Source organism: Oryctolagus cuniculus, chromosome 2 (genome assembly GCF_964237555.1).
Source record: "Oryctolagus cuniculus chromosome 2, mOryCun1.1, whole genome shotgun sequence".
Lineage (NCBI taxonomy): Eukaryota > Metazoa > Chordata > Mammalia > Lagomorpha > Leporidae > Oryctolagus > Oryctolagus cuniculus.
The window spans coordinates 111,425,732-111,438,259 of record NC_091433.1 but is presented as its reverse complement, the minus strand read 5'-3'; the positions used below and the strand labels follow the sequence as shown (position 1 = coordinate 111,438,259).

The window sequence follows — 12,528 nt, the reverse complement described above, 5'->3', positions numbered from 1 at the left end:
CGCACACTCACACATACACATACACACACTCACACACCCACACATGCACATACATGCACACACTCACATACACACACACATACACAGTCACACACACACATACACACTCACATACACAGACACACACACACTCACACATACACACAGTCACACACATACACACTCACACATACACATACACACTCACACATACACACACTCACATACACACACTCACACACACACATGCACATACATGCACACACTCACATACACACACATACACACAGTCACACACACACATACACACACTCACATACACAGACTCACACACACTCACACATACACACAGTCACACACACACACTCACACATGCTCACAATGGAGATTATACAGAAGATGGGAGTGGAGAGTGAGGACTAGGACCTGACTAACCCATGAGCTTCTCTCCTCTCTGAGTCCTGGCCAGAGGGGAGTCGGAAACCCCGCCCCCCACCAAGGACCTTCTGAGCAGGCGGCCAGGGGTGCCTCCTGCCACAGTGCTCCAAAGGATGATTCTCAGTGGCCTGGTGCTGTGGTCTAGCAGGCTGAGCCTCCGCCTACAACAGCCGCATCCTGTATGGGCACCAGTTCATGTCCTCATTGCTCCTCTTCTGATGCAGCTCTCCACTTTTGGCCTGAGACAGCAGTAGAAGATGGTCCAAGTGCTTGGGCCCTGCACCCACATGGGAGACCCGGAAGAAGCTCCTGGCTCCTAACTTCAGACCGGCACAGCTCCAGCCATTGCGGCCATCTTGGGAGTGAACTAGCAGGTGGAAGACCTCTCTCTGTCTCTTCCTCTCTCTGTCTGCAACTCTTCCTCTCAAATAAATACATAAAATCTTAAAAAAAATTCTCAGAGGCCCCCAGATTCCCAGAAGCCACCCCAGGGCTGGGGCTGGCTCAGACAGCCCTCTCAAGGATGTCCCCTGGAATCTAAGGACCCAGATTTACACGGAGCAAGTGAAGCCGGTGGGACCCCCCCTTACCCTCCCCACTTCTTCCATGTTGGGGCCTCCCTGAGGTCAGGGCCATGTTGAGAAGGGTCTCCAGCAGGCCGGGCGCTTGGCCCAGACAGCTGTGCCTGGTGACCGGTGGAGGCCTCAGCTCACCTCCCATTCCACCCCTCCCCCCCCCCCCGACACCTCCCTGGCCTTGCTGGGCTTCTCGGAGGAGGAGGACTTCCCTCCCGCTGCCGTCCGTCTCTACTGCTCTGAGTCTGCCCCAGCAACCCAGCACCACTCAGATGGGTCCTACGGACAGAGACCCACAGGAAGGAGGCGGTTCAGGGCCCAGGGCTCATTTCCGTCATCTGAGAAGGGAATAAGGAAAATGGAGACAAGCCCAGCCCAGGAATAGGCACACAGTGGGCTGCCAGCGAGGCTTCCGGCACGTGGGCCTGGATGTGATGCGGTTCATTCGGTACGAAGTACGACATGATCTAGATCCAGCTCTGCCACCCAGTGTCCACCCAAGACCACCCGAGGCATGTCGGCTTCTCCTTCCGGGCCTGTGTCTTCCTTAACAAAATTCAGGGATTGGGCTGAGTTGTCAGGAATGGAAACCGTGATACCATCACTTACACTGTGGCGGTGACAGACATGAGCAATCAACCACAGCACTGCCGCATATGGAATCCAACCAGATATGGCCTCAGAATCTCCAGACTGTCAGCACTACTGAATGAGAGGCTGACCCAAAGGGTGGGGTCACCATCCTTTGTGCTGTGACCCTGGGACCACCCCGCTAGGTGACTTGAGTGTCAAGTTTCCTCTTATGTAAAATGACCCCTCCCACCCAGCAAGGTTGATGGTTGGCTGATGATTAAAACAGAGACACTGCAGGCTTAATGCACTTGCAAACAGTCCCGCTCCAGCTTGCTCCTTGCAGACCCTTGAGTAGGAGGAGCCGGTGTGGGCCAGTGGAAGGAGCCTGGGCCCGGATGACCTCAGACGAGTCATTCCCCCTTTCTGATCCTGCCTGAGTCCCTTGCCTTCTGGATTGCTTGTACTCTCCCACTAGGACCCAGCGCCAAGGCACCTCCTCTGGGAAGCCCTCCTCTCCCTTGGTCCCCAGGCAGCCAGGCTGAGGCTCCTCTGGCCCAGTCGGCTTAGGAAGCCTAAAGATGCTGAACGGACAAATGCAAGGCAGGCAGACCGGGGGCACCTGGGGGAGGAGAGAGCAAGCACCCTAGGAGGGGCCCCACTCCCCAGGCCAACAGCCAGCAGCTGCAGTGCAAGCCGCTTGAGGTAGAGCTGCTCCTGACAGCCCTGGGCAGTGAGGACACAGCTGGCTTATTACAAAATACTCTTTATTGATAAAATAGCTCAGACTTTGTAAAGACACCTGCAAGTCACAAAGGGGCCTCAGGCAACAATATGGGGGTCCTTGGGACACACACAAGGTCAGGCCACAGATGGTCTACAAATCAGTCCCTCCCCTGCACCCAGCCGTGCCCCCAGGGCAAAGCCCCTGATGGAGCCCACACCCCTCTCCCTAGGAGGGACTCTCTCTCCTCTCATCCACTCTCTCCACCCCCAGAACACACCCTCAGCACCTGGCAGGTCCATCAGGGTGCCAACAGTGCCTGCGGGGCTCAGCCCAGCCCCACCCCAAGCTAAAATGCTCGCTGGCCCAACAGTGAGGCCAGGCCCTCTACAGAGTTCCCATTGTGCTGGGTGCCAGGGTCCAGCATGGGTGAGAGAACCAGGAGGGAGCGGCCCCCCGAAGCTGGGAAGCACCATGGCTGGGTCTGAGCAGCTCAGCCAAGCACCCTCCCACAAGGACCCACGCGTGCGTGGAGCCCCCCGACCCCCGCCCCGGGCACTCCAGCCAGAGGCTCCTCCAGGCCCCTGCTCACCGGCTCCAGCCCCAGCTCCCCACCTGGGGGCTCTGTCTGCCAAAGACTCTCATCTCGGATGGTCCCCACAGGCGGGTATTTTTGGCTGTCTCAGGGAAACCGTTTGCCTGCTTGCCTGCTTGATGACAGAGACTGATCCCTCGCCCCCGAGGCGGGTAGAGGGCGGCAAGCAGGTGCAATGTCAAGGAGGCTCAAACAGCATGAGAACTCCAACCCCGGCAGGTGCAAGAACACGACCTCAAAGAAATCCTTTAACTGGGAACAGTGAGTCTGCCTGCTTGGGGCAGGACTTCACACACCCCAGGCACAGAAAGTCTCCGGGAAGCAGGGGTGGTAAACACAGAGGAGAGAGGTTTCTGTATCACTGGATAATCACATTTTCTGGTTCTCGGGTGTGTTACCCCACCGAGCTCAAAGCTCTCTGCAAAGCCTTTCATCTCCCTGCGGCAAGTAGGCGGCAAGCGATTGTCGCCCTGGTTTTTGCAGGGGGTGAACGCTTCGTGATTGGGGATCTCCCGTGGAGACCGAGGCCAGGCCGACAGACCACCCTGCGGAGGCATCCACGTGCCCGTCCGCCTCTCAGATGGGCTGCGGGTAAGGAAATTGATCCAAGGTCTGGCTGAGAAAGGAGCCATGGATTCAGGATCCAGAAGCAGAGGACGGAGCCCAGAGACAGGGCTGTTGCAAGAACTCTCACCCCTTCCCAGCGCCTGATGGGGACCGCGGTGACAACGTGGGTGGACAGTCTTCATCTGCCCTCCTGGCTGGCGTCCTGCTCCTGGGGATGAGGCTGGGCAGAGGGGAACGGGGATGGAAAAGAAGCAGGAAGCCACGGAATACCAGGTCCTCAAAAACGGAAGTCCGCTACTGGCCCGGAGGGGTCTGGGGCTCTGTTCTTGCCTGGCCTCAGCTGTATTCAGGAAGACCTGAGCCTCATCCTGCCCGTGCACCAGAGACAGCAAGGGGAGGCTTTAAAAGGACCCAAGTGCACAGCACCCATGCCCCTCTGCTCTTAAGATGAGACCTGCAGCACCCCAGAAAGTCCCAGGATGGGGTCGGGGGGCAGCCACTAAAAGCAGACCAAGAAGCAGCAAGGTCCCGGTGCCACTTGGCACCGAGCCCACCCGGGCAGCCTGCAGGTGGGCTCACCAGGCTGTCTGGGTCCACTGGCGGCAAAGGATCCTCCGGAAGGCGCGGCGGAAGTCCTGGTTGAAGATGGTGTAGATGACGGGGTTCAGGGAGCTGTTGCAGTACCCGATCCAGAAGAAGAACTGGAAGAGGCCGTGGGGCACCCGGCACTGCTGCGGGCAGATGGCACTCAGGCTGTAGCTGAAGAAAAAGGGGAACCAGCAGAGCACAAAGACGCCGATGACCACGGCCAGCACGAAGGTGAAACGCTTCTCCCGGCTCAGCTGCGCCCGGCGACGCCACCACTGCCCGCTCACGGCACCCACGCCCCGGCCCACGAGCACCTGGCCACGGAGGGTGGCCAGCACCCGGGAGCCCTGCGGCTGCTGCAAGGGTGGGCTGCCCACTGAGGCAGGAGACACTGGCACTGCCTGAGGCTCGTCCTCCTCCTCCTCCTCCTCCTCTTCAGCTTCTTCCTCCAGAGATGCGCCCGAAACACCCTCTTTCTGGCCCTGGCCTGAGTTGGGAAGGGTGGCCCAGCCGGGCGGCAAGGCCTGGGTGCCAGGGTCTTCGGGGGTCTCCCCTTCCTCCTTCTCCCCAGCAGGCTTGGAGGGTCCATTGGCCTCGCTGGCAGAAGCCACAGGAGTGGCCAGGGTTGGCAGCTTGGCAGAGGCAGAAGGGCCCCCAGGGACAGGGCAGGCCTGCCTGGACTCTCCCTCCCCGGGACCCCCCTTGGCTCTGGGACCTCTGCGGTGGCTGCGTTTGGCGATCAGGTAGATACGCAGGTAGACGAGGATCATGATGAGACAGGGCACAAAGAAGGAGCCCAAGCTGGAGGACAAGATGTACCAGGCCTCTTGGTTGAGCTTGCACTGCGGGCGCCCGTGGGGCTGGGGGCCCTGGTCGCCCTTGTAGATGAGGGGGGGCAGCGAGATGGCGGCGGCGATGAGCCACACGGTGAGGATGATACACTTGATCCGCCGCGGGGTGCGCTTGCAGTTGTACTCCAAAGCCCGGCTCACGGCCCAGTAGCGGTCCAGGCTGATGGCGCACAGGTGCACGATGGACGACGTGCAGAAGAGCACATCGAGTGCCAGGTACACCTCGCACCACGTGCGCCGGAAGTACCAGTAGCCCAGCAGCTCGTTGGCCAGCGAGAAGGGGATGATGAGCGTGGCCACCAGGATGTCGGCCGCGGCCAGCGACACCAGGAACAGGTTTTGCGGGGCACGCAGCGAGCGGCTGGTCAACACAGCCAGGATGACCAGAGCGTTGCCGAAGATGGTGAAGAGGATGAGGAAGGTGATGACCGCCGCAATGGCCGCCGTGGCCTGCACGGAGTAAGGCTCCTGATGGTCCATGGCGGAGCCGGACGCGGCCACAGCGGGCGAGAGCACTGCCCCGGCCCGGCTAGACCACAGGGTCGGTCCCTCGGCGGCGCCGCAGCCGCATGGCCTGGCCGAACCGGGCCTGGAAGGTGGCGGGACACCCGTGGCCAGTCCCCGCCCGCCTACATCCTCTTCCACCGGCGCCCCGCGTCCCTGCTGTCCGCCCCTGGGGAAGTTTTCCAAGTTGTCCCGCTGCTGGCCCCGTCGCTCCGGGGACCGGGGGAACGTGGCGCTCTCCAGCCACACAGCAGCCGGACGCACGGGGGCCGCGCGGCGGGCTCTCGGAGGAGAAGGCGCGAGGCCCGGCGCCGGCTCCCTCGCTGGCTGTCGCCCGGAGCCGCGCCTGCAGGCAGCCAGCGGCGGTAGCGGAGTGGGGCGCGGAGCGAGCGCGGCTGGAGGAGGGAGGCGACGGGGCGGGGGCGGGAGGAGCGGAGGGAGGCGGGGCGCGCGTCTGGACCGAGGGTGGGCTGAAGGCGCGCTCGGCCGCTCCGCGCCCCGGCCTCCGCCCCGGCACCCCGGAGGAGTCCCGTCTGGGGTCTGCGGGGCTCAGAGGACGCGCGGTAAAGTGGGAGGTCCGGTGCGTGCGGGGAGCGGGCACGCGGGGTGGGCGCGCGGAGGGCACCGAGGTGGGACCGCGGCGGAGCATCCGAGTCCAGGGCGGTGGGCGTGAGCCGTCCCCTGCCCCCGCCGCCCAACCGCCGTAGGAGAAGGTGGGGTGGGTGTGTTACGGAGCTGGAGCGGAAGGAGCCGCGGCCCTGGCCGGACCCCTGACAGTAAAGAAACCCAGCGACGGCGTGGCGGCGCCGGTCCTGAACCTGCCCCAAGGGCTCCTCCACCCGAGACCCGGCTCCGTCGGGCCTGCGGAGCGCGAGGGGACGCGTGGCGCCGAGGTGCGAGCGCCCCCTGCTGTCGCGCACGGGTGAGCGCCCTCCGCACCTGCCGGAGACCGGCGGTGAGAGTCCGGGGCTCAGAGCCGGCCGTGTGCGGCTTCGGCTTTTCTGTTTCTCCTGCGGCTGCCTCCTCCGTTTCCTCCACTAAAGGCAAAGGAGGTACGCGGGGAACTGGCTTGGCTTCAGCGCACAAAAGCGACTGCGACTTGCGCTACCGACTGCGTGTCTGGGGGTGAGGGAGCCTCAGCCCCTTGACCCAAGGAAAGACGGGGTCCCTGCCCCTGCGTGGAGTGCCCAGAAGCAGCGGGTCTAGGGGCAGCGGTGGAGGAAGGGGCTTCCGTTTACCTCCGCGGAGACCCCAGGGGTGGGGGCTGATCCCTCCTCCCCCCAGCCCCCATATGCACGTCTCAGTGGAAAGCTGGGATAAGAAATGTCAGAACGCGCCCCCTCTCCCTTTCAAACAGCGGCTGAGGGGGCGGGCGTTTGGCGCAGCTGGAAAGAAGCGGTTCGTGTTGCCGCTCTTCAAGTCCCACCTCTGATCCCGATTCTACATCCTAGGGGCCAGCAGGTGATGAGGCGAGTACTTGGGTCCCTGCCACTGCCGTGGGAGACCCGGATTGAGTTTCCGCTCCTGGCTCTTGGCTTTACCTGGACCCAGCCCTGGTGTTGCAGGCATTTGGGAGGATGAACCAATGGATGGGGGCGTCATGTCTGTCTCCCCACAGCCAGGCGGAGACGAGCCGTTCCCCAGGCCATCCGCCCTGGCCGTCGAGGGTGCTGGAGGTGAGTTCTCCCTCCATCCCAGCCTGTCCCTCCGTCCCGCCTGATGACCCAGCTCCCTGGCTAGGTGCGAGTGTGTTGGCCAGGTGCAGTGGAGCCCTCCAGAGACAGGAACCTTGGGTGTGTGCTTCCCACTCATGGGCTGGTCCTTGTCCCCATTCTCTAGGGAGAGAGGCCCCAGGAGCCCTTTTGTTGGGGAAGGGGCTTGGGAGTGACCACTGGGGCTTGGGAAGCAGCTACTTAGGAAAGTTCCCGCCTGTCCCATTGCTGCCTGCCCCGAGTGGGCATTGACGGGACCACAGCTCCGCCCGCTCTGGCCGCCCTCGGGCTGGGGCCCAGTGTCTCCCGGGACACTGCGGCCAGCTTCCTCAGCTTCATCTTCTGACCCATTTTCCCGAGAGAGCCGTGCTTCTGGGATGCTGCCGGCACTGAGGCCAGTCACCCATGCGCCCTCCCCACCCCTCGAGACCCCAGCGAGAGATGCCTACTGGGGGGAGGGGGCAGCTGCAGGGCTGCAGAGGCCACACCCTGCTGGACCGTCCTGTCCTGGGCCAGTCAGGAACCAGCCTGGTTGGGCACACCAGGGACAGAGTCTGGGCAGGTGGGATGTGCGTCCGTGCCTGGGACGGTGGCTCAGGCTTGTCTCCTCCCAGCACTGTCCCCCAGTCAGGTGCAGCAGGTACAGCAGGGCCTGGCCGGCCACAGCGAGTCTCCTGTTAGCACCCCCAAGCTAGATCTGGCCTTGCGCTACCATCCCCTCCCACCAGGCCGGACCTGTGGCAGCCCAGGGCAGGAGCTGCCTAAAGGGTGCGTGGAGTGGGCGGTCAGGGCACAGCACCAGGCCCCGCCCCTCCAGACGTGCCGTGTGCCTGCACACCTCCAGTCCTTTCCAGGTGCTGTTTGCAGCCAGGGACGCCCTCCTACCACCCCTTTCTGTGCCTGGTGGGCCCCTCCCACCCTTCCAGGTACACTCCCCTGTCCCCAGCCGGTGCGGCTCGTTGATGCCCACGCCCCACGCCACTTTCCCACTCAGCCCCTTGCACTTCGATCGTGACAGGTGAGTTTCCGGCACCACTGCTCTCCGTCAGAGTGGGCGTCTCTTGTCTCCCCCATACCTGGCTCACAGTCACTGGATGGTGCGGGGCAGTGGCCGCAGGTGTCAGTGTGTAACAGGCGGTGCTCACATGAAGGTGCCCCAGTAGGATGTCCGTGGGAAGAGGGGCGGGGCTTACAGTGCTCCTGTGGCTGCCTTTGGGCCTTGGTTCAAAGCCCTGGAGTCGCTTCCTCCCCAGGCCTGAGAGGTGAGGTGGTGAGGCCCTCCCTCCCCTGGAGCCGGCCCCGCATCGGGCTGCACACCCAGCTCTCCAGTCCCCAGACCACCCCATGCCTGAGCCTCCCCGCTCCCAGGCCCTTGTGCCTCCTACAACATAAATCAGTCATCCCATCGCCTGCACCACCCGCTCTGCAAAACCGCAGGCCCAGGCGGACCCAAACCGTCCACCAGTTCCCCGCCTTTGACCCGGCAGCTGCTTTTTTCCGGAGCAAAACCCACTGCATCGACTGGCCTTGCTGTAAATTCATGACCACGTGTCTCCAGCCTCCCCGGTGAGCTCCCTCCCCTCCCCTTAGATGGCAACCTCTCCCCTCCTCCATCCAGGCAGCACCTGGCACCTCTGGGGCGGTGACTTTGCTACTTAAAGGAGAATGGAAGGCATCCCCCACCTCCACCCCCACCCCCACCCCCAGACCGCCCCACCTGCGCTCCTGTCTCCTCAGCCAGGACTCTCCTCCAGTTGTCCCTTCTGCAGAGTCCCTGCCTCCCACGCTCCAGGGTCAGCTCGCTCCTTAGAGACCCCGCATCCCCTATGGCTGCTGCCTCTCCCAGGCACCGCTTTGCCATCTGCAGCCAGGCACGCCATCCGCAGCCCGCTGGCTGCTCCTGGTAGTCGTGAGCATCGCCATGCCACCCAGAGCCGGGCTTGCATCTCAGTTTCTCCAAGCCCACATGCGAGAGCTCATGGCCGCCTCGGACTTCACATCCTTCCCCCTCCCTCCAGCTCCCTCAGTGCTGTGCCCTCTCGCCCTACATGCAGTCTCCAGGGCGGCTGCCTCCATCCGCAAACAGCCTCCAGGAGCTCCCCTGTCTGTCCAGCTCCAGTGCCCCGTCACTCCAATTGCTACACCCCAGGGGCCCCCCGACTGTTCTGCTTCCAATCCATTGACCATGGGACATGCAGAATGCCTCTTCAAACTGTAAGTGTGGGCCCTGACCTTGTGGCACAGCTGGGCAAGCTGCCATCTGCGGCACCGGCATCCCATAGGAGTACCAGGTCAAGTCCCGGCTGCTCCGCTTCCCAGCCAGCTCCCCCTAGCGCTAACCTGCCTAGGAAAGCAGCAGAAGATGGTCCCAGTGCTTGGGCCCCTTAAGATTTACTTATTTGAAAGAGTTGCAGGGAGGGAGCGAGACATACACACACACACAGGGCCCTCACTGCATTCACACTCAGACCCCACCTGCCCCAGGGTCCAGGGGCGGGAAGAGGGCCAGTGTTTCTCACCCTGATCCCCCCTAAGGCTGTTCGGTCTCAGAAAGTGACTGACCCAGGACTGAAACCCAGGCTGGATGAAGGACAGGGACTCCAGCGTTCCCTGATGCAGCCCCTCTGCTGGGGCTGGTCAAGGCCAAGCTCCCCGCAGCTTAGGCCTCAGCCTGCACCTTAAGTGAGTCCGTGTGCTTCCCGAAGGCCCCTGTCGCCTGTGGAAAGTGGGCACGGCCACCTCCCCAGGCAGCCATGGGGGCTGAAGCTCTCTCGCATGAGGGTCGGTCAGCGCAGCAGCACCCAGCTCGAGTTCTACCGTCTCCCTAAACATCCTGCTCCCCTCCCAGCCCCAGTGGGGCTGCCTGGACCCCCTGACGAGGCCACAAGAACAGGACCTCTGGGGACTGGGGGGCTCTTGGCCCAGCCCAGTCCCTCCTGAAACGGAGCTGCAAAAGAGGAGGCAGGAACTTGGCTGAAGGTGGTCCGAGGGAGTGATGCCTCTGGCTGGGTCCCACGGACCACGGTTCTGGAAGCAGCCATTTGGGGTGAGACGTGCTCCTGATAAGGTGTTAGGATCCCTCCTGCTTGCCGAGGTTCCTGCTGTGAGTCCCGGCAGGGCTCTCCTCCCCCGCCCCTTCCTGGGCTCCCTGTTGGCAGTGCCCCTTGGTCCAGAGCCTTCCTGCTCTGCAGGGGCGTGCCTTGGGCTCTCAGAACAACATCCCTGCCCCCCAACCCCAAAGCAGGGACAGAAGGCAGATTCTAGGGTCCCAGGCACAGGGCAAAGCCAGCCAAGGTGGAGGTGGGGGCAGCACCTGTTAGCCCATGCTGGGGAGCTGGACCTCAGCTGCAGGAGGGCCCCCAGGGGCCTTACGGACCGGGTCCTGCCTCCCCCCATGTCCCCCACCCCACCCCAGGGCCCTGTCATGGAGAATGTCACCTCCCCTTCCCAGCAGCCTCTAGGGAACGGGGAAGGGCAGGAGCAGGCATAGCCAGGACTCTCCCACGACAAGCCTAGAGGGGACCACTGTCCCTGAGAGTCCTGGGAGGAGCATAATGGGAAAGACAGCGGGAGAGGCCAGTGTGGGGCTGGAACAGGGAAGGAGCTGCCCCAAGGGCCCACAGATGGAGAAGGCAGTCCTTTGGGTGATGGTCTCCCCACGTGGCATCACCCTGCCACCTGCCATTGCCACAGGCTCTCTCCAGGCCTTCCCTAGAAGAGACTCTCAGGTCTCAGCCTCCCAGCACAACAGAGCTCATCCAGATAGGTGCTGGCTGGTCTCCGACTTCCAGAACGGGAGCTGGAGGTACAGTGTACACTTGGGCCAGCCCAGATTACTCCAGAGCAATACCAGGTGCACCTGCTCTAGACCTTGACCTTAGGGAGAAAGTTAGGGTCTGAATTGGCCTTGCCAAGGCCTCCACGTTGAACTTGCTCAGGGCAGGGGATTCCCACACACGTGGGCTCTCTCCAGATCCTCCAGCAACAAGCTGGCCTTTAGCCCTGGAACCACAAGGATCTGGGCTCCTGGGTTCCACTGACAATGCTTCCAGAAGCTTCCACAGGTATGGGTCTGGAGGCAGCAGCAAGGTTCCAGGCCTGGAACACTGGAGCAAGAAAGATAAAAGCTGAGGTCGTAGAATCACAGAAGGAAGAGTCTGGCCTAGCTAAGGGTTAGAGCTGGCTTCCTCTCTGTTCCAGGCATCAAGCTGATGGCCCACCACACCCCTGCCTGGTGCTCGTGAGACCTAACCTGCCACATGAGTACTAAGGACCACGACGACAGATCCATCTCACTCCCTCCTCCTCCAGTCACAAGGTCACCACCTCCAGGCAATGATCAAGTCACTGGGGCTTGCCACCATTTCCCCTCTCAAACCACCGGGCCGCTGGGACACCTGCGCCAGCACTCCCCCCCCCCCCACACACACACACCACCCCGCCTTCCAGAACCCTCCATGGGCCACAGCGACACCTCCCTCTCACTTTGCATCTGAAACCCCTTCCAGAACTGTCCCTGCCCTTGCAGCCACATCCAACCCCAAGAGAGCAGCAGGAGGGCCCCTAGGCAGCTGCTCAGGTCTGTTTCCAGCCGCCACCCCCAGCACCAGCCTCCTGCACTTCCTGCTCGCTTGCCTAAGAATAGGGCTCCTCAGAGCCACCGAGCCCCTGCGGAGACCGCGCCTCCTCCCTCCTAGACCACTCTCCTCACTGGCTCAGGCACCGCAGCCCACAGCGCAGCTGCTCCCCAGGAGTCCGCCCCCTCTCTCTGCACTGCTGCCCACAGATCCTCAGGCCTGGGGGACCAGGTAGCTAACCCAGGGGCTGCCTGTGGCTGCCAGCACCTCCCTGTGTCCTGCCCAGTGCTCCGGGCTTCGTCTCCTGCTCCCTGGCCAGCCGCTCTACACTTCCGTCATTGGTGTCCCCTTCTGTACCTCCGCACGGCACCCAGGCCCCTTCTTTGCCTCTCTCCATACTCAAGTCTGTTCTATCTTCTTTTTTTAAAAAATTATTTTATTTATTTGAAAGACAGAGTTACAGAGAGAAGTCTTCCATCCACTGGTTCACTCCCCAGATGGGCTCAACGGCTGAAGTTGCACCGATCTGAAGCCAGGAGCCAGGAGCTTCTTCCGGGTCTCCCACGTGGATGCAGGAGACCAAGGTCTTGGGCCATCTTCTACTACTTTTCCACACCATAGCAGAGAGCTGGATTGGAAGAGGAATAGCCAGGAGTAGAATGGGTGTCCATGTGGCATGCCAGTGCTTCAGGCCAGGGCGTTAACCCGCTGAGCCACAGCGCCAGCCCCTGCTCTGTCTTCTTTCTCACCAAGTCCAAGGAGGCTCCCCAGCTCCCACCAGGGGCCACCACGGCCCCTGACTACTCTGAGCAGTCTCCCTCCCATACCCACATGCCCTCCTGCTCCGG

General features: G+C 62.4%; 1 protein-coding gene across 1 annotated transcript; it reads right to left on the bottom strand.

Annotated features, from left to right (window-relative positions):
* Positions 1 to 2,311: 2,311 nt before the first annotated feature.
* ADRA2B (adrenoceptor alpha 2B) lies at positions 2,312 to 5,877 on the bottom strand. The gene has a single exon (XM_008253857.4). It carries the CDS (start codon positions 5,365 to 5,367, stop codon positions 4,024 to 4,026), a length of 1,344 nt encoding a protein of 447 aa, XP_008252079.4. The 5' UTR covers positions 5,368 to 5,877; the 3' UTR covers positions 2,312 to 4,023.
* Positions 5,878 to 12,528: the final 6,651 nt, after the last annotated feature.

What these genes read in the sequence shown, in the direction of transcription:
- ADRA2B (XM_008253857.4), bottom strand. Translation starts at nt 5,367, where the DNA reads ATGGACCATCAGGAGCCTTACTCCGTGCAGGCCACGGCGGCCATTGCG.